Source organism: Hemicordylus capensis, chromosome 6 (genome assembly GCF_027244095.1).
Source record: "Hemicordylus capensis ecotype Gifberg chromosome 6, rHemCap1.1.pri, whole genome shotgun sequence".
In the NCBI taxonomy this organism is placed as follows: Eukaryota; Metazoa; Chordata; class Lepidosauria; order Squamata; family Cordylidae; genus Hemicordylus; species Hemicordylus capensis.
Genome location: NC_069662.1, coordinates 43,781,583 through 43,807,433, shown reverse-complemented (window position 1 = coordinate 43,807,433; position 25,851 = coordinate 43,781,583). Strand labels below are relative to the sequence as shown.

The 25,851-nt window shown below is 46.7% G+C and overlaps 1 protein-coding gene across 5 annotated transcripts in view; it reads right to left on the bottom strand.

The window, feature by feature from the left end:
• Window positions 1-25,851, bottom strand: part of MLLT6 (MLLT6, PHD finger containing) — a 138,477-nt gene that overhangs the window by 53,724 nt on the left and 58,902 nt on the right. For all 5 annotated transcript variants that reach the window (XM_053259997.1, XM_053260000.1, XM_053259999.1 and 2 more), the window contains one exon: window positions 24,658-24,756. In XM_053259997.1, coding sequence (XP_053115972.1) covers window positions 24,658-24,756 — 99 coding nt within the window. The remainder of the gene's footprint in view (window positions 1-24,657; window positions 24,757-25,851) is intronic.

Sequence of the window (25,851 nt, the reverse complement as noted above, 5' to 3'; positions counted from 1 at the left end):
AAATCTCCCTGTCAGGAGAAATGCAGTATGGTCCATTCTGGCATTTCAGGATTCTACCATCTTATTCTGCTGCATGTGCAGATCCAGCCTCGATTCAAGTAATACAAGGCGTGAGGGAGAGAGATTATTGCATGGACCCCGCAAGCATAATAGAAATGGCTTCTGTGATCAGCAGTGCAGATGAAGGGAGGTGCTGCCAGCAGCTGGAAAGGGCTTTGGTCCTGCTGAAAACAACATGATCCTAGCATCTATAGAGTCACAACAATTCATTAATTGATGAGTTGGTGCAGGTATGGCTAACAAAGGGCTGCTCGATTTTCCTTCTAATGGTCCACAGGCCAGAGGTATATTTTGTCATGCAACCTGACTCCACTTCCCTGCACATACACCATGAAATCCTTACTGCTACATGACACTGAGTTTACCTCAGAGTAGTCCTGACTATAAATAAATCCAGTGCCATGGAGCAGGGCTATCGTCACAGCTATGCAACACATGCACTGGGAGAAGTCTGTCTCTGTTTCTCTGTCTCTTTCCCCATCTCCCTCCCCCTCCCCATTCCTCTCCTCTCTCTCTTGCCCCCCCTTCCTCACTCTTCTCTCATACAAAATAAATCCTGTATTTTAAATTGTTTTAATTGTTTTGTTTTTAGATTGTGAACCACTCAGGGACTTATGTATGGGGGCAGTATTAAAAAAATGTGTTAAACAAATAAATAATAAACACACACACTTAGAACCTTTGAAGAACATTATTTGTTCCTTACGAATGGAAACTGCAGCCAACATTTTACAATGCCGTGATTAAAACCAATAGGTTCATCAAAGGCCAGATAAAAATGCTTTACAGGGCTCCTTGTCCATCAGTTCCTAATCCATAGGTTGATGAACAATGTAGATAAATTGACATTAACTGAATAGATTACAACAATAATACTTAGAAGTGATTCTCACGACTGCCAAAAAGTGGGCTAAGGGAGCCTAGCCTGCTTTTTGGTGGTCATGTGCTGCAGTGGGAGCCGTGTGGCTTCCGGCGGCAAACCCTGCTAATTCGCCCTCTCCTTTGCCCAGGTTAGCAGAGCAAGTGCTCCGCTAACCTGGGTTTTTGGGGTGTGTGTTGCCGCGGTGCAGCTCCGCAACGCATGAGGAGACCCCGGGCCGGGAGGCTGCAAGCAGCCTCCCGGGTTCAGGGGTCTCTCCAGGATGCCCTGTGCGCACTGATCCCCGCAGCCCCTGCCGGCTCCGTAATGGAGCAGGCAGTTGTGTGGGCAGCCAATTCGGCCGCCCAGGGCTTCCTGCCTGCTCATCTGCGGGGAGAGCGGGCTAAGCCCGCTCTCCCCACAAGCCTCTTCCTGGCGAGTCTCACTGATCATGACACTCGCCTCTTAGTATGGCCACATTCTCACGATGGCAGTGAGTGTGATTAAAGGGTTAACTGTGATCGTTGGGGTCAAGTCAACGATCACAGTCAAATCCCTGAAGTTAAACAACATTTAATTGGGATTTTTATTTTATTGATTGATTGATTGTCCAGTTTCTATACTGCCTTTCATAAGGCATCCCGAGGCGGTTGATAACAAGGAGGTTATCAATCCCATTTAAATGCTGTTTAGCTGCAATGATTTGACTGGGAACCTCTCTCTCTCTCTCACACACACACCCTGCATGGTGTTCTGGTGTAAGCACACCAGTGTCTGAGGAGGGAGCGTGCATGGTGCCCTGCTATCCCATGAGAAATCTTTTCAGTGAGGTTGCTATGTGGTTGATCTTCCCATTGCTCTAGTGTACTGGTGTAACTATGGAAGAACACAATTGGAAAATTATATTTAAAACATTCTCCAGGCAACAGTAAGAATGGAAAGTGCTCCCATTCCAGTGGGAAGCTTTCCACCCTCAGTGAGACTGCAAAACATGGTTTGGAATTAGTGTTCCACTGCAGTGGCTGGAACTTCCCATTGAACGACTGAGCAGTTGTTATTGTGCAAAAACACAGGGCGGGTGGGGGGAGGAATTTAAGACAGAAAATTGTATTTGGGTGAGATCTGCAAGCATCACACGTGTGCACACAGATATACTCTCTTCACTCCAAGATAAAAATCCTCATATTTACCAAATGCCCTAAAATTTGTTCATGGCATTTGAATGGCTACAAAATTGAGTGAGCCAAAATATTCAGATATCTGGGAGTAGTCTTTCAATCTTTTGGTAGCCAGAATACCCATTTGGACTAAAGGTAAAGTTGAGCTGTCGAGTCGGTGTCAACTCCTGGCAACCACAGAGCCCTGTGGTTTTCTTTGGTAGAATACAGGAGGGGTTTACCATTGCCTCCTCTCATGCAGTATGAGATGATGCCCTTCAGCATCTTCCTATATCGCTGCTGATACAGGTGTTTCCCATAGTCTGAGAAACACACCAGCAGGGATGTGAACTGGCAACTTCTTGCTCAAGTTATTTTCCCACTGCACCATTAGGTGAGACTACATATCTTAAAATGCCCAGAAATCAGCATCTGCTATAACATCTTTTCATTATTCCAAAGGAGCTTTATTTTTCCCAGCTGCAGTAAAGTTATTTCTGGCAAAATCCTGGGCACGACTCCTATATGGAGCTCAACGGCCCTTAAAACAACTGCATCCTATTGGAATGGGTTCAGTCTAAATCCCTGAGATCTTTATTTTAGGTTCCACATTGTGTCCTCAATGTAGCCATCCATCGAGAAGCTGGGCTAATTAGAGACGGAGCTTTGGCTGTGTGTCTTTGCATACTGGCTAAGACTATTATTCTGTCCAGTAGGGTTAGTTTCCCTGGCCTTATTTGATAACTTTGATTCAAAGTGGAAAAGGTCTTTAGAGCAGAAATTATGCTCTTATGGTTTTTCACAGGAAGAACTTAAGATGGGCCCTGATCAGGCCAAAATAACTCTTAAGCAGAGAGTACTGAAGTTCTGGATGTTGAAGCAATTAGTTCTAGCCAGCCTTCCAAAAGGCATATTTCTGTCCAATCAAGTCGTCTCCCTGAGACCTGCAAGCTATTTAAACCATTTAACAACATCGAAATTCAGGAGGGCAATGACCATTGCTCACTTTAACGCACTCCCTACCATGGTACTAGGTGGGAAATTTAAGAAAATACCTTATACTGCTAGGCTGTGCCCTTGTGGCACAGGTGCCATTGAAACAACTGTGTATGTTTTGCTCTATTCCTCATTTTATAAGGATATCCGAAACAGTTTCATCTCGCCTTTTTAAGTAAAATTTCGGTTTATAGACTGCAAAATAGAGCCATTTTTGGAAGGGCGGCATATAAATCAAATCAAATCAATCAATCAATCAATCAATCAATGCAATTAAAAATAAAATGCGCAGAGACATTTACCTCAATGTAGGCTCTTATTGTCTACTGCAAACTGCATGATGATTGTTTGTTTGGTTGATTACCATAATAAAGGATCTATCTATCTACTCTCTTCATTACCTGGACACAGGTGAATGAGCCAACTGGAAGCAGGAGGCAGGGCCCTGCCTCCTCTAGTACCCTATTGGTCAGAAATGGGTGGGATGGATAAGGGGAAGTCAGCTGTATGAATGAATCGAAAGAAGAAAAACTGTAATGAGCCATAATAAAAGGCAGCAATGTGTATGACCTGTACTAACTCCAGGGTTGATTTGATTTAAATCAAATGTATTTAAATTATGTTTTAATCACCTGCCCAGACAATTGCCGGCTGCACTCAGCAGCATGGAGGGTTGGGGGCTGGGAAATGTTGTCCCACCCCCGGAATGCATCGCACAAGTGCCAGTGCATTGTGGGGATTCTTCCAACGCTGGCTGGGAGCCCTGCAGTCTCCCAGCCCCGACTGCAAGCAGCTGGGGTTGGCAGATGAGCAGAAAAACGGGGCTAAGAGAGAGCTTGCTCTCTTAACCTCGTTTTGGGCTCCGGAGATGGTTTTGCTGCTAGGTTGTCATAAGTGGAACGGCTCCTGGCAGTTCCCACGTGCAGGCAAAACCGGGCTGGGCTTTCTTAGCCCGGTTTTGCCTGTGTGAGAGAACAGCCTCATTATGATATCTTTGACCTAGGTTCTTTTTTAAAATTTAAAATTCAATTTAAATTTTAAAAAATGATTTAAAATTTTAAAAATCTGATGTAAATGTTTTAAAAATCCAAATTTTAAAATATGTATTTCAAAACCACCTATTTTTATCAACCCCGACTGACTCTTTTATGCTTATACATGCTATCTATATTCTCATTCAAACTTACAACACTCCTCCCCCCCGCCCCGCAGTAAAGCCTCCAATCTGGAAAACAATTGCAATCTTAGTTTAGTATTCTGTTTCCGATAGTGGACAGTGAGATGCCTTTGAGAAAGCTCTCAAGCAGGGCAGGGCAAACAACCCTTCTGCACTAATGCCTATTCCCAGCAAATGTTATTGAGTGTCATTCTGGCTCTGGGAAGTTCCATTTATGCCAGGAGTGCACAACTTAAATGTCCCAGTGGGCCAGAACCAACCATGACTTGGTGCGTGGGGACTGAGGTAAATTTTCAGCAATCATTACATTAAAATCATCATGCAAAATATTAATGAAAGCAGTTTTAGTTACTGGTCAATCCCTCCCACCATTAAGGGACCCATAATTTGTAATCAAGGTCAGAAAATAGGCCTTATTCCTGTCGAGTCAGTGGGGCACCTGAAGTACATGCCAGACCGAAATAAATACTCTCTTCCCTCCCCTCCCTCCCCAAATTGCTGCCATTTTCAGGCTGCAATCATAGGTATGCTCAGTGGGTACACTGTATTTCCAAGTAAACACACACAGGTTGGTGCTGTAAGGCAGTTTCCAACTTCTGCAGGATATCTGAGAGCCAGTAAAAAAAGTCCCTGCAGCCCAGATTCAGCACCCAGGCCTTATGTTGTGGAGGCCTGATTTATGCTAAGAGAAGCAAGTTGCTTATTTTCCTTCCTTCAACAGGAGTATAACTCATTTCATTAACCTGGGCAAAGAGGTACCTTTCAAAGCGGGGGCTGTCTTAGGCAGTGGGAGAGCAACTGTCCCTGTTCATCCCAACACAGTAAAGCAGTTCACTTGATTATAATTAGGGTAGGACAAGTGTCCTACCCTAGTTTGGAAGCTGTGGGCATTCCCATTTTGTAATCATGTGCAAGGGAAACACGATCATTTTGTGACTGTGTGCAAAGGTCAGAGGAAGAGGAAGTGATCATCTGGGAAAGAGGAGGGGTTGGATGGTGATTTCTCCTGCCTCGGTAAACTGCTAGGCATGAGAGCTAGGTAGCGCAGTGCCTTCCAACCCAACTTCTCTCTCCCACATGATAACTTCCTTCCTTCCCCTTCATACAAGATCTAGGGTAGGATACTTGTCCTACAAGGGTAGGATACTTGTCCTAGTAGATGGGAGAGGAGAACTGGTCTTGTGGTAGCAAGCATGACTTGTTCTCTTAGCTTAGCAGGGTCCACCCTGGTTGCCTATGAAAGGCAGTCTAGAAGAGTGAGCACTGTAAGATATTCTCCTTAGGGGATGGAGCCACTCTGGGAAGAGCAGAAGGTTTCAAGTTCCCTCTCTGGCTTCTCCATGATAGGACTGAGATAGATTCCTGCCTGCAAGCTTGGAGAAGCCGCTAGGGATGTGCACAGAACCAGGCGGGGGTGGTTCGATGGCGGCGGGTTCGTCGCACTTTAAGGGCAGTGGAGGGTGTACTTACTCCTCCCTCCGCTTTCTGCCCGCTGGCGCTCGGTATTTGCAAAGTCCTACGGGGTGGCAGCATACCTCCCTGCCACCCCATCTGCTCCCTGGCCGGAAGTGGCTGGAAGCAGCCGGCCCCCGCGCGCAAACCGGGCGCATGCACGCTCACGCATGAGCCAACCCAAAATGCACGAGTGTGAGCATGGCACACACCAGCTACTTCTGGCCAGTGAGTGGATGGGGCGGCAGGGAGATAGGCTGCCACCCTGTAGGACTTTGCAAATAGTGAGCACCGGCAGGGGAAAAGCAGAGGGAGGGGTAAGTGACCCTCCCCCACCTTTAAAGTGCGACCCCCCCACCTTAGAATGTCCCAGTGTTTGAACCTGTTCCGAGGCCTGTAAAAGGGCCTCTGAACAGGTTTGTGCACATCCTTAGAAGCCGCTGCCAGTCTGTGAAAACAATACTGAGGTAGATGGGCCTATGGTCTGACTCAGCATATGGCAGCTTCCTATGCCCTACCTAATTATAATTAGTGTGTGAACTGCCTTACTGTGTTGGGATGAACAGGGACAGTTGCTTGTCCTACTTTAATTATAACTGTGTGAACGAGCCTAGTGTTTCTCCAGTGGCTGTTGCTGGTATCTCCCCTGTGTTTCCTTTTAGACTGTGAGCCCCTTTGGGACAGCAGATCAATCTCTCATTCTTTTTTCTCATTCCATCGCTACGAAATCTGCTTTGTGAGCCTTTGTTTTTAAAACTGAAAACTGATACATAAATATTTGTAACAATGGTGATAATAATATCATAGCTAATAGCCACTGACAGAACTATCCTCTTTGAATTTGCCCAGTCCCCTTTTAAAACCAGTTACTATCATCTCCTCTGTTAGCACTGAATTCCATAAGCTAACTATGCATTGTGAGAGACAGTACTTCCTCTTGTCTGTTCTGAATCTACTGCCAATCAATGTCACTGGAGGACTCTGTAGTAGTAAGAGAGGAGGAGAAAAAATTCTCCCTATCTACCTTCTCCACATTATGTGTAATTTTATAAACCTCTATCTTGTTCCCCACTTGTTTGTCTTTTCCCTATCAACTAAAAGGCTCCAAACACTTCAGCCTTTGTACCTTCTCCCGTTCTGTGATATTCTTTTTGAGATGCGATGAGAAATTAATGAAGTAGGCCAGAAACAAGTCTGCCAAAAAACAAGATGGGAAGCATCTCTCTCCTTCTCCCTTTCCTTTTACCAGATCAGCTTGTTCCAGAAGTAAAGCTTGAACTACTTTCTTTTTAAAAGGCTTTGAAATCACCTACTTATTTGCATATTGGCCCAGAATACCAACTCCGGCTGCCTTAGCAACTGCACTACCAACTCTCTTTCCCAGCCAGTCAAAAAGAGGTAACTGGCATTCTTGGCACTAGGTTGTAAGGCAAGGGCTATGCCCTTGCCCTTCTTAAAGCACTGGATACAAATGAGAAGGCTTGTTCATCTCCCCTTTGGAAGTTTGTATAGGTGTACGCACTGATCCAATAGAATTCAGACGTGCCTGGATGCTGAAGGGAGAACACTTCCTTTGTTTGCTTTCTGTAGGTCAATGAAGAGGGCAGGTTGCTCTTCCAAATACCCCGAGGAGTCTTGAGATCATGAATAGCTGTGTACTAGCAAGCTCTGAAGATTCAGGTTTTGCCAGGGATATGGTGAGCTCCACTCTCAATGTCCATTAGAGCAGTGGTATGCAGAACCAGTTCAAATCGAACCTGATTCAATTTGGACCAACTCGGTTCGACCAGTTCAAACCCGAACTGGACCGCCCCCCCCCAAAGAGGACCAGTCCAAATTCAAACCTAATCGGGACCGGTTCGGATTGAACTGGTTTGGCCCGGTTCGGGTATTTATGCTTGTAAAAGGGAAGTCAGGTAATGATTCCCCTTTACAAGCAAAGGGGATTTCTAACCAAGGAGCCACCACTGAGAAACCACCAGAAGGTAACCTCTTGCCCACCCCCGCCTGCCTTTTCAACCCCCTTAGAGTTAGAAATCCCCTTTGCTTGTAAAGGGGAATCCTTACCAGATTCCCCTTTACAAGCATAGACATCCAAACTGGGCGGAACCGTTCGTTAGAACCGGGTGTTAGGTTGGTTCAAATTCAGTTCAAATTGCCCAGAATGGTTCCAAGCACACCCACACATTAGAATTCACAAACCTGCTACATCATACATGCCACGAATGATCAAATCAGCTCCCAGTTGAAAATAGAATTTTTTTGGCAGGCACCAAGAACAAAACAGCAGGATGCTGTGCCCTTGGTCACTAATAAGCACAGACATGGGCTTCCTGGGAGACAACGTACCACCACGTCCCAGACAGGTAGGGCTGGCCCAAGCCATTATGGTGCCAGAGGTTAAAAAATTCAAAAGACACCTGCTCCTCCAAGAACTTAATATGGAACATAAACCATCAGAAAGTTATCCTGCACAAGCCCCGTTGAAATATAACTACAATGCTCTTGCATAGCTCCTGTTCATTTCCATAGACCTTGTACGGAATATCCAGGTGTATTGTGCCCGGTGTTAAATAAGGTGGGAGGAGCATTCAGTCAGGCTCCAAGCCCTGTGTGCACTCCTGAGAAATGGTCATAGGCTGGCAAAAATCCAAGTAGGAGGAGAGAAAAGTGATGATGTGCTAGTCACATTCACAATAATAAATCGAATGAATAATAATAGCCATGATCTGGATAGGAGAGCGATGGTCAGGCCACATTGTGTACCCAGCATTACATCCGGGACAGAGGGAAAGCATGTCCAACGTCACATGATGCCTTCCCCCTCCTCTTCCCTTAATTTTTGTCGACACACAACTGTTTCTCGGGAGCGCACATGGCTCTTGGAGTCTGGTTCCTCTCCAGCTTTGGGTCAAGAGGACCAGCCTAATATATGCAAGGTTGTTTTATTTTATTGTTGTCATTTTCCACCTTAATGCCTCAGGCTTCCCTGTCTGAACCAAGGCCCTTTCCGTTCGTCTCATGGCACCAAGTTTGGATTTCCGCCCCCACCCCCCACCCCACTGAGGAAACAGTGGGTTAATTGTCTACAAGTCAAGCTAAGCAGCCAGGTTTTAAGTTTCACTGAGACCTTGAGAATAATCTTCTTAGCATGTCAGCTCCAGACAGCTCCGTGAACGGACACTCCACGGGTGATGAAAGAGAGAGTCTAATTGCACTAGTATGTGCCTGCCAGGAGAACACTGGAGAGGAGGGGAATGAGAGAGGGTGGGAGAGTTGGCGGGAAGAGTCCCACATTCAGCTTTGAAGCAGCAGCAACAATCTTTCCTGCGAGCCAACTCCAAACACTCCCTGCCAGAAATTGCTATCCCATAATCCCTTGTCGGAAGTGAGAGAGAATGGATGTCAGGGGGCTCAGGAGGGATGTGCTACCCAGCTATTTGTGATCAGGAGGTAGTTCTATAGCAGGCCTGCTCAACTCTGGCCCTCCAGCTGTTTTTGGACTACAATTCCCATAAGACACAGTGGCCAATAGCCATGGATTATGGAGTTGTAGGCCAACATCTGCAGGAGGGCTGAAGTTGAGCAGCCCTGTTCTATAGAGATCAAATGTATCAAGCCATTGTTATTAGACAACACACACACACACACACACACACACACACACACACACACACACACACACTTACATTAACATGGTGGCACCCAGTTTGGTAGACCACGTGGAGGGGAAAAACCTGTTAGGCCCTTGGTTTAAATATTTGAGTTCTTCCCATACTGCAGCCCTTATAAAATGTTAAAAATGAAGTCCATAGAGCTTCAAAAGCTGCACACAAGTATTTGTCCACCTAACCTTAGTTTGTTTTCCTCCCATCAGATCAGTCAACTGAATGTCCAATAAAGCAAAAATCAGGATGAATCTCCAGTAGTTCCCCATGAGTCCCCAACACTGTCAAATTTTCTTTTTAGTGGTAGACCAAGGGCAGTCCCAAAGAATCTGCACTTTGCCCCACACTGGCCAAGCTGTACCTCTTCTGTCCCCAACCACTGAATCAGATGTTACGTTTCGCAGCAAAAGGCCAGCACAAAAACAACAAATATTGAAGTTGTGAATGGCTAATCCGACATTTAATGGGGCTATCAATGAACTGGACTGGTGGAGGGGCCACAGGATTTCCCCCCAAATTTCAAGATGGTGTTCTTAGGTGTTGCTGAAGTTAATAATGTCTTCAATAAAGGTATCCACAAATGTCAAAACAATTGTTCATTGTCTTATCCACAAGTCTTTGAAAAACTGTTTTATGGAGCCTGAAGGTAACTGGAACAGTCCTCAGGGTATAAGAAAGGCTATTATTTTCCTTGAGAGGAGGAATTAGGCTAGGTTTTTTATGGTTTTCCTTGGATTAGGTCAGGCTAGGTATCCATGCCAGACTTCACCAATGGATCAGCATCTCCAAGATAGGGCTGAGAGAGATTCCTGCCTGCAACCTTGGAGAAGCTGCTGCCAGTCTGTGTAGACAATACTGAGCTAGATGGACCAATGGTCTGACTCAGTAAATGGCAGTTTCCTATGTTCCAATGACCCTGGCAGATATTACTGTCAGTATCCATTAGTAAAATCTAGGGTGGATCAATATTTGCTTTGACCTCATCTTTTTGGGAGTTTGTCTAGTTGAGGCATCTAGGAGTTAGAAACAGAATTCATCTTCTGAAAATCTACGTAAGTCTGTACCTGCCATCAGACTTTGGAACAAGGACTATGCCAGAAGCTATGGACTCTGATATCCTCAAACTGAGCATCTCATCTACTCCCTGCACTATAACTTCTCATTTATGGGTGAGGGCCTAGAGGTAATCCACCATTTCTGATGGGAACACTTCTGCGTGTTGAGAACGGCAGGTTTTACTTTGGTGTAGTCATCTGCCTTTATAGAATCTAGGTTATGTGCTGCTTCTTGGGCTAGGACTGGAAGGCATGCAATCAAGATGGGGCCCACTACTCTTCAAGCTGCCATAGCTACCCTTTCAGAAATGTGTATATTGTGCCACACAACGATCTTCACTAACACTGTGATCCAGTGACTGACAGAGCCATGGTTTCTCCCACAAGGGTCCCACTTCTGCTTTGGGGGAAAGACTTTCAGCAATCCCATCACCTGATAACAGCTCATTCTGTGATCATCGCAGGGCAGTGGACATTTCCTCAATGTGCTGCGGGTGCATAGCCAGTTGTTGCATCCACCTATATTGCTCATACAATTGGACTCTCTCCTGATCCACTAGCTATGTCAGTCATGTTTCCATATTTGGAGACACCATTGTGGGAGGAGATCTGGGGGACGTGATGCCAATATCTTCCACCCATATAATCAGAATGGGCCCAGCTTGCTCCATTTTCCTTAAGGACTCTGCCCCTCTAGGCACCAGGACATGGGATGCTCTCTGCAGGTATGTATTAGTTTACTTCTCCAGGTAAACTGCTTAGCTAGATGGGAGCTCTACTGTTTTACGAAATCCTGTCCCTCCTTGCTCTTTGCTTGCCTTCTTGTTTCCAGGTGTAATGGTTTGGGCCCTGGATATCTGAAGGACTGCCTCCTCCCAAGGGTTGCTGCCCTTCCAACAAAGTCATTAGAGGGGACTTTGCTCTGTGTGCCAGTGTTGAAGAAGGCTTGATTGTCATGCACGCAGGAAAGGGCCTTCACACAGGAAGGGGCCAGGATCTGAGCTAGCTCCAAGCAGGGACACCAAAGAGCTGGGTATAGTAACATTGCTGCTCCAGTGGCTGCTTAGGAAACATAGGAACATAGGAAACTGCCATATACTGAGTCAAACCATTGGTCTATCTAGCTCAGTATTGTCTTCACAGACTGGCAGCAGCTTCTCCAAGGTTGCAGGCAGGAATCTCTTTCAGCCCTATCTTGGAGAAGCCAGGCAGGGAACTTGAAACCTTCTGCTCTTCCCAGAGCGGCTTCATCCCCTGAGGGGAATATCTTGCAGTGCTCACACAGCAAGTCTCCCATTCAGATGCAACCAGGGCAGACCCTGCTTAGCTATGGGGACAAGTCATGCTTGCTACCACAAGACCAGCTCTCCTCGGAGCAGATGGCTGGTTATTTTTATAGCTGCTGCTGTCTGGGTTGAATGAATGGGCTCTTACCCTTCCCTGGGGAAGGCTTTGTTGCATAAAGGGATCTTGCCTGATTTTCTTAGATGCTGGCTGCAGGAGTGCTGGGGGACCTTAGTGGGGCGGGCAGTCTTTGGGGGACTTCTCCAAGTCAAAGGGCGGAGGCAGCGCAATGTTCTTGGATTGTGGTGGAGGGTGCTAGCTCGGGTTCCCTCGGTTCTGCCCTGCAGGTCCCAGTGGTTCAGGGCCACTTAGGGCCTAGGTTATAGAGCCTTTCTATCCTGTCTGATCCCCTGAACTGTCCACCTTGTCCCACATTTGGGGAGGACCTGGATCAGAGGCCATGACACACTCCCTTCCCAGCTCTTCCGCTGCTGCACCATTCTCCCTGCCACAGCCAGTGTTCTTCCTCCTCACTCCTTTTAAACCCCCCACTCTCTACAGCTGTTTCAACATCATTCTCCAGAGATGTCCGTCAAGTTAAGCATTAACTTGATGATGAACTTGGATTCATCAAACTATAATAAAAAGTAAGGGCCACCAGCATCTCAGATATTGAGGTTATTCTCACAACCAGGAGAAACTGGGCTACGGAGCCTAGCCCGGTTTCTCCTGGTTGTGAGCTGCCATGTGGCTCCCAGCAGCAAACCTCCATAAATGCCACCCCCCAAACGAGGTTAGTGGAGCGCACGCTCCGCTAACCCTGTTCATCTGATTGTGAGTAGCCACGGCACGGCTCTGTGGTGACTCACAAGGAGACCCCTACCAGGAGGCTAAAACAAGCCTCCCGGCATTGGGGGTCTCCCCAGAATGCCCCACACACTTGCATGGGGCATTCTGGGCCTTCTGGGGGCCAGCCAGCCGGCCCCCAATCCCTGCCACCCCTACTGGCTCTGTGATGGAGCCGGTAATCGTGTGGGCAGCTGATCTGGCCGCCCAGCGGGCTAAGCCCGTTCTCCCCACAAAGCCCGATTGGGCTCTACGCATGGATCGTGTGCAGAGCCTCATTGAACGGATCGTGTGTAGAGCCTCATTGAATGTTTTCTCCATGTGATGATGACTCTCATAGGAAACATAGTAAATTGCCATATAGTGAGTCAGACCACAGGTCTATCTAGCTCAGTATTGTCTTCACAGACTGGCAGCGGCTTCTCCAAGGTTGCAGGTAGGAATCTCTCTCAGCCCTCTCTTGGAGATGCTGCCAGGGAGGGAACTTGGAACCTTCTGCTCTTCCCAGAGCAGCTTCATCTCCTGAGGGGAATATCTTGCAGTGCTCACACATCAAGTCTCCCATTCAGATGCAACCAGGGCACACCCTGCTTAGCTATGGGGACAAGTCATGCTTGCTACCACCAGACCAGCTCTCCTCTCCCAGCTCACTCATTCACATGGATAATATAATATGTGACCTGTGCCATACATAGATACAACTGTAGCTACCTGGAAGCACTGCTTGTGATGCAGGGCAGCTGAAACAAAAGTGCTGCCATAATCTCAGTCAGTGATGCCAGGAAACTGCAGCTGCATCCATGGACAGCTCTGGTTGCATTCCCTACATTAATGTATACCAAAGCATTCTCAGGGTTCATTATGTGGAGATGGAAACACCCATGGAGATGGGCTGTAGCAGAGAAGATGGGTGTGTGCTGGTTACTGCTCACCTCTGCATATGCACATTCATTCTTGACTCTTACTTCCAATCCTGTTAAGCATGGCAGTCTTTGCTTCATGAAAAGAATGCCTATGCGTTAGGCATGAGAACAGGTCTAAGATGAGGCTGGGAGCTGGTGCAGTGGCTGCTGGCGTCACCAAGGCACAAATGCCTTGCTAAAGAAGTGATACGCCACTTTCCCTTCCTAAGGGAAACAAACATTTAGGGAGCTCTCTCCCACACAACGAATCTCACATTCCCCCAATGCAAGGCTAGTTCTTATTACCGTTATTTGGGAAGGACAAGTGGCCTACCCAAGTTTAGGAGCTGTGCACGCTCCTGTTTTGTGCTCATGTACAAGTAAAAAGCAAGGTAGGAGGTAGGGAAGTGATTGTGTGCAAGGCTCCTGCTGGGTAGGAGAGCTCCATTCTATCCAGCAGCTGTATCCAGCTTTTAATGAGATAAGACAAAAAGCTCTCCTACCCAGTGGGAGTCTTGCAGGCGATCACTTCCCCTGCCTCTTTCCTGGCTTTTTACGTGCACACAATCACAAAACAAGAGTGCACACAACTCACGAGAACCACCTTAATGTCTATCATCTTTTCCTGCCCAAACTAGCAAAGCAGTTCAGGAGATGGCAGAGACAGACTCACAGAGGATGGGATATGACAAGATTAAAAATCCTTTGTTTTCATCTCTTTTGCACTTTAAATAATAAACCCAACTTCTTACACTGAATTGAAACTGAACCCAAGCACATTGCTTTTGCACATTCATCCCCTGATATGTTCGTTTCTCCCTCCCCTCCCTCTATTATCACCCTGCCCCCAATTGTCAATATGTCGACTGTAAGACTGCAAGGTTCTGGGTACCTGTCACTTTTGGTTTCTGCAGTACTGCAAAGTGCCAAGTATATTGATGGCACAACAGAAATAATACAACACAAAATTAAAACAACTTAATCTGTGTGTGTACATACACGTGTGTGCGTGTAGACACATATTTCTTTTTTTATTACAGTCTAACCATAATTATCCCAAATCTTTAGTCTGGAGCGATATTATCTTCTGTGCTCTGGGTGTTTTACACAAAATGAATGGATGTGCTCATTTAAAAACCCTTGATAAGCCCCAGGGAGAAATTTCACTAATTCCATGTAATCCTGACTTGTCTCAAACACCCTCCCTCCCCACTCTACCCCTGGGCCTCACACACATCTCTGTAGCCTCACCTTTGTCCTGACCTGCAGAGATATCTTGCTGTTTGCAGTTTTAACTCTGGGCCCCCTAACAGGTTGTCTTGTGCAGCTGTATAATTTTCTTAATGGGCAATTTTAACCTCTTCCAGACTACTCACTGCCATAGTGGTAGAGGTGGTAGAATAGGAGGTATCTTGCAGAGGTTTGTGGCCAACTCTACAATGACTAAGAACAGATGTTGCAGAAGCTTATAAGATCACAAACAGAGAAAATGGGGATGGGGAATCAGTCATTCTCTTCAAATATTAAAGCTCAAGATGATTTATTGTTTAAAAAAACAAAGCAGCTTTTGAGCAGAAGCACATATTATACCAATGGAACTCATTGCCACTGAGTGCTGAGAGGTACAGATTACATGACTTTGAAAAGAGCTTAATTAATTACATGGACCACCGGAATTTGGGATGGCTGCCGATCAAAATAGCCAGAAGCAGTCTTCATTTCCTCAATGTATTTCATTTAAACTTTTGGTATTTGCGTGTTTACAGTCTTTAGCTTCTCTTTATCTACTCCTCCCTCTCCTTTTCTCCCCTCCATCACATTTTTTTTTCATTCTTCTGGTGCCTTCTTACTTTTATTAACCTAGGTTTTGTGGTTCTACTGCTCAGCTCTCTTCTCCACCCTCTTTGAGGAACTCCCTTTCTCTTTCTTGATGTACAGGTGAAACTCGCAAAATTAGAATATCGTGCAAAAGTCCATTAATTTCAGTAATGCAAATTAAAAGGTGAAACTGATATATGAGACAGACGCATTACATGCAAAGCGAGATAAGTCAAGCCTTAATTTGTTATAATTGTGATGATCATGGCGTACAGCTCATGAAAACCCCAAATCCACAATCTCAGAAAATTAGAATATTACATGGAACCAAGAAGACAAGGATTGAAGAATAGAACAATATCGGACCTCTGAAAAGTATACAGTGTACTGTGCTTGACTGGCCAGCAAACTCGCCTGACCTGACCCCATAGAGAATCTATGGGGCATTGCCAAGAGAAGGATGAGAGACATGAGACCAAACAATGCAGAAGAGCTGAAGGCCGCTAATGAAGCATCCTGGTCTTCCATAACACCTCATCAGTGCCACAGGCTGATAGCATCCATGCCACGCCGCATTGAGGCAGTAATTGCTGCAAAAGGGGCCCAAACCAAGTACTGAATACATATGCATGCTTACACTTTTCAGAGGTCCGATATTGTTCTATTCTTCAATCCTTGTCTTCTTGGTTCCATGTAATATTCTAATGTTCTGAGATTGTGGATTTGGGGTTTTCATGAGCTGTACGTCATGATCATCACAATTATAACAAATTAAGGCTTGACTTATCTCGCTTTGCATGTAATGCGTCTGTCTCATATATCAGTTTCACCTTTTAATTTGCATTACTGAAATTAATGGACTTTTGCACGATATTCTAATTTTCCGAGTTTCACCTGTATTCACTGCTCAATCCCTACAGTGCCTTTAAACACTTTCTACCCAGGTCGAGATATTTTGACCTCCAGCTTGCCCTTTTGCTTTGTTTCTTTCTCTCCTTTATATATCAACACTATTCCCGCAGTTAGTAGAAAGCGGGCTAAGGGAGACTAGCCCGCTTTCTACCGATCGTGGGAATCAGCGAGCTCGCTGGTGAGCCCAGTGTTCCCAGGCGGCTAGTCCACTTAATTCCCCCTCCCCTTAAATGAGGTTAACGGAGTGAGGGCTCTGTTAACCTCATTTTATTGCTTGTGTGCTGCTGTGGTGCGTGGCAACACATGAGTAGACTCCTGTGTGGCCTCAGGGGTTCCCCCCAAATGTCCCGTGCACTTGTGCGGGGCATCCGGGGACTTCCAGGGGCCAGGCAGCCCCAATCTCCCCAGCCCCCACTGGCTACGTCACGGAGCCCATAGTTGTGTGGGTGGCCGATCCGGCTGCCCAGGGCTCCGGGCATGATTGTCTGCGGGGAGAGCAGACTAAGCCCGCTCTCCCCACAGACCTCATCGAGGCACTTTACAGTAATCGTGTGAAGCTCCTCATTGTCTGTCTATGGAGTCTGACAACCCTTAATGTTAAGGGGGTATGAGAGAGGTGTCACTATCGAGGGTATATAGAATGCCTAGGGAGGTTGTAATCGACTTGCAAGTTTCCATACTTGATCAAAACAAGTTTCAAAGACAGACTTCTGGGTAACACTGCTGAGTTGGAGTTCATTTGCAGATGTGGCATTATCACGCTTGAGCTCAACAGAATCTGGGAGTGGCTAACTGCTTGCAAAAAGCAGTTGTCCCTCTTTAAGTGTTCACCGTATATACACTATTCATCTTGCGTTTGCAATTCATCAGCAGTCGGGAGTCACATTCGCTTTGACTGGGTCTTTTACTCTTTTGATTGGATTTTGTGTGCTGCATAATGATCTCTTGTACTGCTTGGCCTCACTTGGTAGGAACATTTCCCCAGCTCACCTTCTCTCTGTGTTCATGATATATCCACTGACCTGCTGAAGGCTGCTACTCACATCCCAATAAATGTGCTGGTCTTTAATTCTTTGTTGGTTTTGGTGCAACAGACTAGGACAGCTGTATTTTGTCTGGAATTTGACAGTAAATAAGATGCTGATGGATGTGGGTCTGACTGGGCAGGACAATTCTTTTATTCCAGTATAGGGCTTTCCCAACATACTTAGCGATGGGCTCTCTCCCGCAAACTCCAGACATTTGTGCTAGGTTTTGGAGAAATTCGCTGTCCCTCCTTACAAACTTTGGTGCTTCAGACAGACATGGAGCACCTTCCTTGCACTATTTTTGGCGTGGCACCTGCTGCCCAACGCTTATGATCACTTGAAAGTGATCCCAATGCAGGCTCCAGACTGGAGCCAGAAGGAGAGCTCCAAATCTTATATCCCAGTAGTGTCACTTCTCTATACTCTGGAGGCCAGAGCATTATGGAGTAGTAGTGGTGGTGGTGGAGAGACCAGAGGCCTGATTCATTTACTCACATATGTATTCATATCAGACTAGCAGCATTAGCTGCTGCTGCCCCTAGGATTTTAGCATCCCTGATGATTATGGCACTTGTACCTCCCTGCTGCTGCCAGCCAGATGTCATACTCTGTTGGCTCCTGGGGATGTGCACGGAACCAGTTCGGAGGCCCTTTATGTGCGATGTGCATGCACGCATGCCTGACGTGTGCACGCATGCCAGGTACTTCCGTTTACTTCCGGTCCGAGGTGTGGACGGGGCAGCAGGGAGGTACGCTGCTGCCCCGCCGGATTAGTTTGCAATGGAGTGCCGGCGGGGAAAAGGCGGAGGGAGGGGTAAGTGCACCCTCCTCCGCCCTTAAAGCCAACCCCCCCGCGTTCGAACTTCCCCTGCCTGGTTCCGTGCACATCTCTATTGGCTCCTCCTGTCTGTGCACCGGAAAAGCCAGCTACAGGACTCTGGGACTTGTCATTCTTGAGAAAGCGTGTCACTTAAAGCACACTTCTTTCAGTCTCCCCAAACGACAAGCCCTAGAGTCTCCTGTACAAGCTCTCTTCTGTATTGCAGAGAGCCCAAGCCAGCGGTTCAAAATGCTGCTGGTTCTGTTCCAACGTTGATTACAAAAATCTCACAAGATCTGAACACTCTTTATGGATACAAGGGGGGAAACTTTTGCACAGACATCCTCAAGCATGATCTAAATTTAGCATCAATTCTTTTCCTCACAATGAAGGGCTTGCAGTCCTGACTGGGCCCCCAGACCCTCACAGAATGTCCTCTTCCTCCCTATCCTCCAGATCGAAGCAAAGTGCATTTATTTTCCTCATTCAAAAATGGTTTTGGTAGAAACTTGCTCTTTGTCAGGACAGGAACTCTGAGGCCTGAACCATAAATATCAAGATCTGAGGCTCTGTGTGTAGTCAGGCGTTATCTCCGAGAATCAGACACTGAAAAGTGGGGCCAAAAAATGTCCTGCATAAATACATCTTTCAAGCACAGAAGGGAATGGGGTATGTAACAGCAGCCTTTGCAACTGGCATGTAGTATAAAGCCTCTGGACTGGTCGAGCCTGGCATAAATACTAGGAGGCAAGCCTTCCGCATTTGCCTGAGCAATAAAGGAGTGCCTTTTGCTTGCTGCACTTTAGGTTCCAACTTCCATCTTCTCCAGCTCAGCCTTCTGACCTCATGAATCCTAAGCACTCCTTCCAAATCTGGAAACAAGTGCTGCCTCCCACAGCTGTGGCCTCTCATCATGCATCTCAGCTGTCCATTCCCACTTGCCTGCACCTTGGCTTGCAAAGCTTCTGTTGCTGCTCCCCTGGGGAGGAGGGGGTTAAAGAGCCTTTTACTTTTGTCTTGGGGGGGGGAAGCAGCTGTGAGTCATAATGAGGAGGGGACCTTGGGATCAAGAGCAGTGCTAAGGACCAGATGGAAAACCCCTGGGGGCAAAACTAAGCTGCTGGGCTGCCAGTTACTTCTCCTTAATGTACCCCATGTGGTTTCTAACCACTCGCCTACAGTATTCACATGTTACAGAAGTCAGCGGTTTGCCCCTGAGACTACAAAGGGACCTTGTGAACTCTGCCCACAAGCCTCCACAAATAAATGAACACTAACGTTTCAGCACAGACTATCCATGATTTCTCTTTACCTCAGAATTCAGGATGTTACTAGGCACCATTTAGTCCACAACAACAAGGGGGTTCTGGGCTTACTAAAGACTGGGCAAACAGAATCTGAGCCTCTCACCCAACCTATAGGAATATTCACATAATCTGCATTGTGGGTCTAATGCCACTGGCACTTTAATTCTCTCACATTAAACAGACATGTTTTAAAGATGGAGTGGGGAAATATGACAAGTTGCTAGGCCTCTTCAGGAGAAACAGGCAACAGAGTTAAGCTAAACCAAACCAGGGCGAAATCCAATTAAAATAATCCAGTTTAATTAAACTGGATAGGATTTCAGGGCAGATGGCAGTTTCCCCAGGAATTATTCAAACCAGTGTAACAGAGGAGTTTCTGGGGTAAGATGATTAAGCTGATGTGTTCAAGAAGTGAAAGCAAGCTCTACCAGGGTCCCATTTGACACTGTCCAGCAGCTGTCTGTATATTTCAAACGCTGCACCTATGTGGATGAGGCATGGAGCAAACCACCAATGAGAACCAGAGCTTCTGCTGGGGACTTTAGCACTATCCCCTCCCACTCCGCTGCCTCCAAGGAGAGGGGGTTGCCTCTTAGTCCCCAGATCACTGAGCCCATAAGCCGCATTGTAAGATGCACAGGTCCAAGTTCTTGTAAGCTTTAGTCTTCCATGGATTGGGAGCAATGTTCCCTCTAAGTTTTTTTCATCTGTGTGCAGAATGAGTTTTGTTCTGGGTGACAATATCAAGGCAGTGTGTGTGCACGTGCACTCAGAATGGGGCCTTCCTGATTCAACCTGAGCGGGATCTAAAATGAACTGAGTGGACATCAAAAAACCTGTGAGCATTGGCACATGTGCACACCTTAGAGGGAACTCTGATTGGGGGGTGAGTGGGCAACCAGCAGGCAGTCTAGGATGCACAGAGGAAGATCTCATGGCTTTCCTCAGCTATGAGCTGCCATGATTAAAGGAGAACAGCAGGTCTATAGCTTACAATAGCCTTGGGGTGACTTTGGTCAGGAAGGTGGGATATAAATCCCCAAAATGATAAATATTATTATTATTATTACTACTACTGGCACTTATATACTGCTTTCAGGTGAACCTCCCAAGGGCTTTACATAAAAGCATCAATAAAGAACCATACAGCAAGTAATGTGTTTACCTCTTTACATACTGAGCTCTTTAAACTTTGTCACTTCTCTTCCCCCCTCAGAGCAAGACGGCTCTTAGGTAGCTCTATGATGGCTCCTGGGGCTGAGAGAGAAGCTAGGATGGGCCAGATAATTTTCTTAATCAGGAAATTAAATTATTTGATAGCAGGTAGTGGCAGGGGATTGGCTTTTTCAAATTACCTGATTCTCTCCCAGGACTAGGAGGGCTGTGGTCTATGTTGCTGTTAAACCAGCCTGAGTTCTCTCCTCTGATCAGCAGTCATCATGGCTCTAAGTAGGAAAATAGTGCCTGACCTGCAGGGCTTCGGGTTTGAGCCTGACAAACAAATTTCTTGTTTCAGCCTCCCTGCCTCCCTCTCCCATGCACTCTATGTTCTGTTGTCCCTTGACAACTTTTTCACACAACGCGTGATCCACTTGTGGAACTCTCTGCCACAGGATGTAGTGACAGCCAACAACCTGGATGGCTTTAAGAGGGGTTTGGATAACTTCATGGAGGAGAGGTCCATCAATGGCTACTATTTGGAGGGCTGTGGGCCACCTCCAGTCTCAAAAGGCAGGATGGCTCTGAGAACCAGTTGCAGGGGGGAAATGGCAGGAGAGAGGGCACGCCCTCAACTCCTGCTTGTGGCTTCCAGCAGCATCTGGTGGGCCACTGTGAGAAACAGGATGCTGGACTAGATGGGCCTTGGGCTTGATCCAGCAGGGCTGTTCTTATGAAATATTTTATTGAATATATGCTGAATCCGAGAATTGCACCACACGTTGGCCAGTTACTGGTATTCTAAATTCCTGCTGCTCCGGACCAGACCACAGCTCCTTTGTCTTTTAGTGACTCACGATATGCTGTACTGCAGAGAATTTCCACACAGCCCCAAGTGGGTCTTATGCTTCACAAGACTAAACTCCTTTGTAATACCAATAAGCATCCGTGAGCCCCTAATTTGATTGGCGCTGTACTCCAACTGAGCTGTACTCCAACTGGCGCTGTACTCCAACTGATTGGCGCTGTAGCCAACTGAGCATTAGCCTTGCCACCACAATTCTTTAAAAGCGGAACTCAGTTTGATTGGGTTTTCAGTGGATCACGCTGATATTCACACACACTCAGCTCATTCACATGATCAAAAGCTGAGTAGGAGCAGCATCCAGTCAGGATCCCAGACTCATGTACACTCCTGAGAACCAATCATGGGATGGCAAAAATAGAATTAGGAGGATGGGGAAGTGATCGTGTGCTAGTCATGATCTGGGTAGGACAGTGCAGGATGGCACTTTTCCTCCAGCCTAGATACAATGAAGCCACCTAATGGCGCAGTGGGGAAATGACTCAATTAGCAAGCCAGAGGTTGCCGGTTCGAATCCCTGTTGGTATGTTTCCAGAAACATCTATATTGGGCAGCAGCGATATAAGAAGATGCTGAAAGACATCTTCTCATACTGTGTGGGAGATGGCAATGGTAAACCCCTCCTGTATTTTACCAAAGACAACCACAAGGCTCTGTGGTCGCCAGGAGTCGACACCGATTCGACATCACACTTTACCTTTACCTTTTGATACGATGTTGGGTAAACAAGGTCAGCTGGCTGCGTCATCCTTACCCAGATCGGGGCTAGTACATGGTCACTTCCCCGTCCTCCTACCTCGATTTTTGCAGACACATGACTAGTTCTTGGAAGTGCGTAAGGTCTGGGGTCCTGGCTGGAAGCTCCTCCCATCCAGCTTTTGATCATGTGAAAGAGCCTACTATGTACTCTCACAGTAGTTTAACAGATTCATTTCAAACTAGCTCCATTTTTAAAATCCACCTGCTACAATCTCACCAGCTCCTGCAATAGCAAATGCAATGAAGAGCTGAACATGAGAGTGGTGCCATGTTTAGCACTGCAATGTCCATGATGCAGTGCAATCTGGGTGACATGTCTGTGGCTGAATCACATTTAATGTTGAGAGAGGAAACAGATTTTTAGACTGTTGGAAGTGGTTTGGAAACGGGATCACTGCTCATGGCATGTATACTTATCCCATTTTCAGCTCTGGTGAAGAGCTTTTGCAGGTGAAGAGAGGAGAGCTGGTCTTGTGGTAGCAAGCATGACTTGTCCCCATAGCTAAGCAGGGTCTGCCCTCTTGCATATGAATGGGAGACTTGATATGTGAGCACTGTAAGATGTTCCCCTTAGGAGATGGAGCCGCTCTGGGAAGAGCAGAAGGTTCCAAGTTCCCTCCCTGGCATCTCCAAGATAGGGCTGAGAGAGATTCCTGCCTGCAACCAGTGTTCTCTCACAAGCATGTCCGCTCAGTTAATTTTAGATCCCGTTCAGGTTTAATCAGGAAGGTCCCATTCTAAATAGCCAGTGTGGTGTAGTGGTTAGAGTGCTGGACTAGGACCGGGGAGACCCGAGTTCAAATCCTCATTCAGCCATGATACTAGCTGGGTGACTTTGAGCCAGTCACTTCTCTCTCAGCCCAACTTACTTCACAGGGTTGTTGTGAGGAGAAACTCAAGTATGTAGTACACCGCTCTGGGCTCCTTGGAGGAAGAGCGGGATATAAATGTAATAATAATAATAATTATTATTATTAATAATAATAAATGCATGTGTGCACACACTGCCTTGATACTGCCACCCAGAACAAAACTCATTCCGCACACAGATGAAAAAAATTAGAGAGAACACTGCCTGGAACCTTGGAGAAGCCGCTGCCAGTCTATGTAGACAATACTGAGCTAGATGGACCAATGGTCTGACTTAGTATATGGCAGCTCCCTATGGGGGCACAAATGAGGCACAGCTGTCTCGGTTTCCCAGTAGCTCCATTTGCGCCTTTCTCTCTCATCCCACCCTGGTGTTAATAAGAGCTGCACTGCCTGCAAGCTGGCCATTCATCAGGTAAAGCTGTGCAGACTGGTTAATCACTTACCAGCCCGCGGAGCTCTACCTGATGAATAGCCAGCTGGCAGGCACTGCACCTCTCATTAACACCAGACTGGGGCAGGATGAGAGAGAGAAGGGTGCAAATGGAGCTGCTGGGAATTAAAGGCAGTTGCACTTTGACTGGTTGTCCGCCCCCCTTCCGCCGGCTCACCAGGACGAGCCGCTACTGGCCCATGAGCTAAAGCCCATGCACAAAAAACCCATCCGTGGGGCCTTTTACTGAAGCAAATAATTGTCGCTGTTGAAGGAATAACATGCAAACAGAACAGCCTGCAATTCAAGCAAGTAGACAGGTCTTCCATAGAAATCTATCACTGGAGGCTTGGAAAACAGAACTGGAAATGGAATTCCTCCTGCAGGCTCTGCTCTACCTGACTTCCCCTAATAGGCGAGCCCTGCAATCTGAGATCTGGCCCTCAAAAACAGAGCTTGCTCATTATACTTGGGTTACCAGTGGGCTTCAGAGAGAGAGAGAGAGAGAGAGAGAGCAAGCAAAGCTCTGCTATTATGTTATTAATGCTATAGGAGGCCTGAGCCGAAGCATGTGCTGCAAGAACGAGCTGGGACATGCTTCTAAAACCACTCGAGGGTTTAGCTTAGCAATTTATATTGTCGGCAGCAGACAGCTGCAATATGGAATTCCCTGGTCTTGGAGTCTGCCAATGGTGGGGAAGTGTAGGGAGGATGGGGATAGAAGTGTGAGCAATTAGGAATGGAAACAAATTGGATGGGGTGTGGGTGGGGAAAGCTTTGGATTTCTCTCTTTCTCTCTCTTGTCACCTGTCCTATTTTATTCTACGCTCAAAGGAATTAAAGGGCTGAGTGTGCAAAAATTCTCATTCTTCACTAAAGGTAAATGCAGTTTGTGTATCCAGAAAAACTGACTTCTGCAATGTGAATTAGGAACAATTAAATGCATTTGTTACTCCCCCCCCCCCCGCAAATAATGTATTGTGTTTCTACTAGTTACTGGAAGCTATGAAGAAGTCCTCCTAGCCTCTGAGATTTCACCATACCTTCACAGCCATATGGGCTAGAAACATATTGCTATTAAAAAGAAAATTCCTGAGATGTTCTAGACCTGATACCAAACATCACTGTGCTTGTGCAAAACATGGCATAAAGACAGGCCTGGCTAACGCTGCAAAAAAGCCTTGCACCTCCTTGCAAACACACATCTGAACCCTTGTGACTGCTTCATTACCTTCTCCGTGACAATGGGTGCGGAGGTCAGTGTGAGACTGGTGGGTGACTCTGAACGCTTCTTGTGCTTCTGTTTGGGCCTTTCCTTGTCCTTCCGGCTCTGTACAAGGAAAACAAAAAGATACACGAGGTTGTCTCAGTTTCAGCAGCAGGTGAGAAAGGAAACAGAAACCATAAAGGAAAGGCATCGGGTGACAACGACAGTCCAAACTCGGCATACAGTATATTGGGTCTACCGTGCAATTAGGAACGTGATTGAGTACATGCCACTCTGCCCCTGGATGTGCCTTCGCCTAATCGCTTGGGGACACCAACTAGTCTTTCACACATGATCTAAAAACCAGAATTAATACAGTATTTCGACAACATGGGGCAGTTTGGATGAAGCCCCCCACCCCCCGCCCGCCAAAACCTGCAATTAGAAGAAGGGCTACATGTGCTGGGAAAGGAGCATTAGCAAGATATGCTCATGCATGTCCCTAATCCCATGGGTAGGCAGGCTGGCTTGGACATTTCCAAACCACCTCAATGTTTCCATGTGCATCTGCGGGACCTTTTCCGGGGTGGGGCTAAGACTATACTGCTATAGCCCTACTATACCCCCTTTCCTGGGACTAAGCCCCATTGAATTCAATGGAACTGGCTCAATCCATGGAAGGGGCAACGGCCCCCTCTTGCCTACCCCCACCTCCGGATGCCCATGACCGTTTCTTTCTCCCACCATCCACAACAGGTCAGTTGCCTCTTCCCAAAGCATCTGCCTGGATGCTCCTCCTGCTGCAGCAGGCAACATCTGGCACGCAGAAGCCTGTCAGGAGATGCCCACTCCACATCAGTTTCAGATCAAATGAGCTAGAGATACAGTTTTAGCTCGTAAGAGATGCAAGACCCTCCAACTCTCCCCTTGTGTAGGGAATTCTCTCTCTCCTGCACCACCTTCATCATAGGTCCCCTGGATTTTGCCTTTACTAAAAAAAGACATCTACAATCAGTGTTCCCTCTATTTTTTTTCAGCTGTGTGCGGAATGAGTTTTGTTTTGGGCGGCAGTATCAAGGCAGTGTGTGTGCATGTACATTCAGAGTGGGGACTTCCTGATTCAACCAGAGCAGGATCTAAAAGTAACTGAGTGGACATCAAAAAACTTGTGAGTGGGCACATGTGCGCAAGCCTTAGAGGAATCAATGTCTACAATCC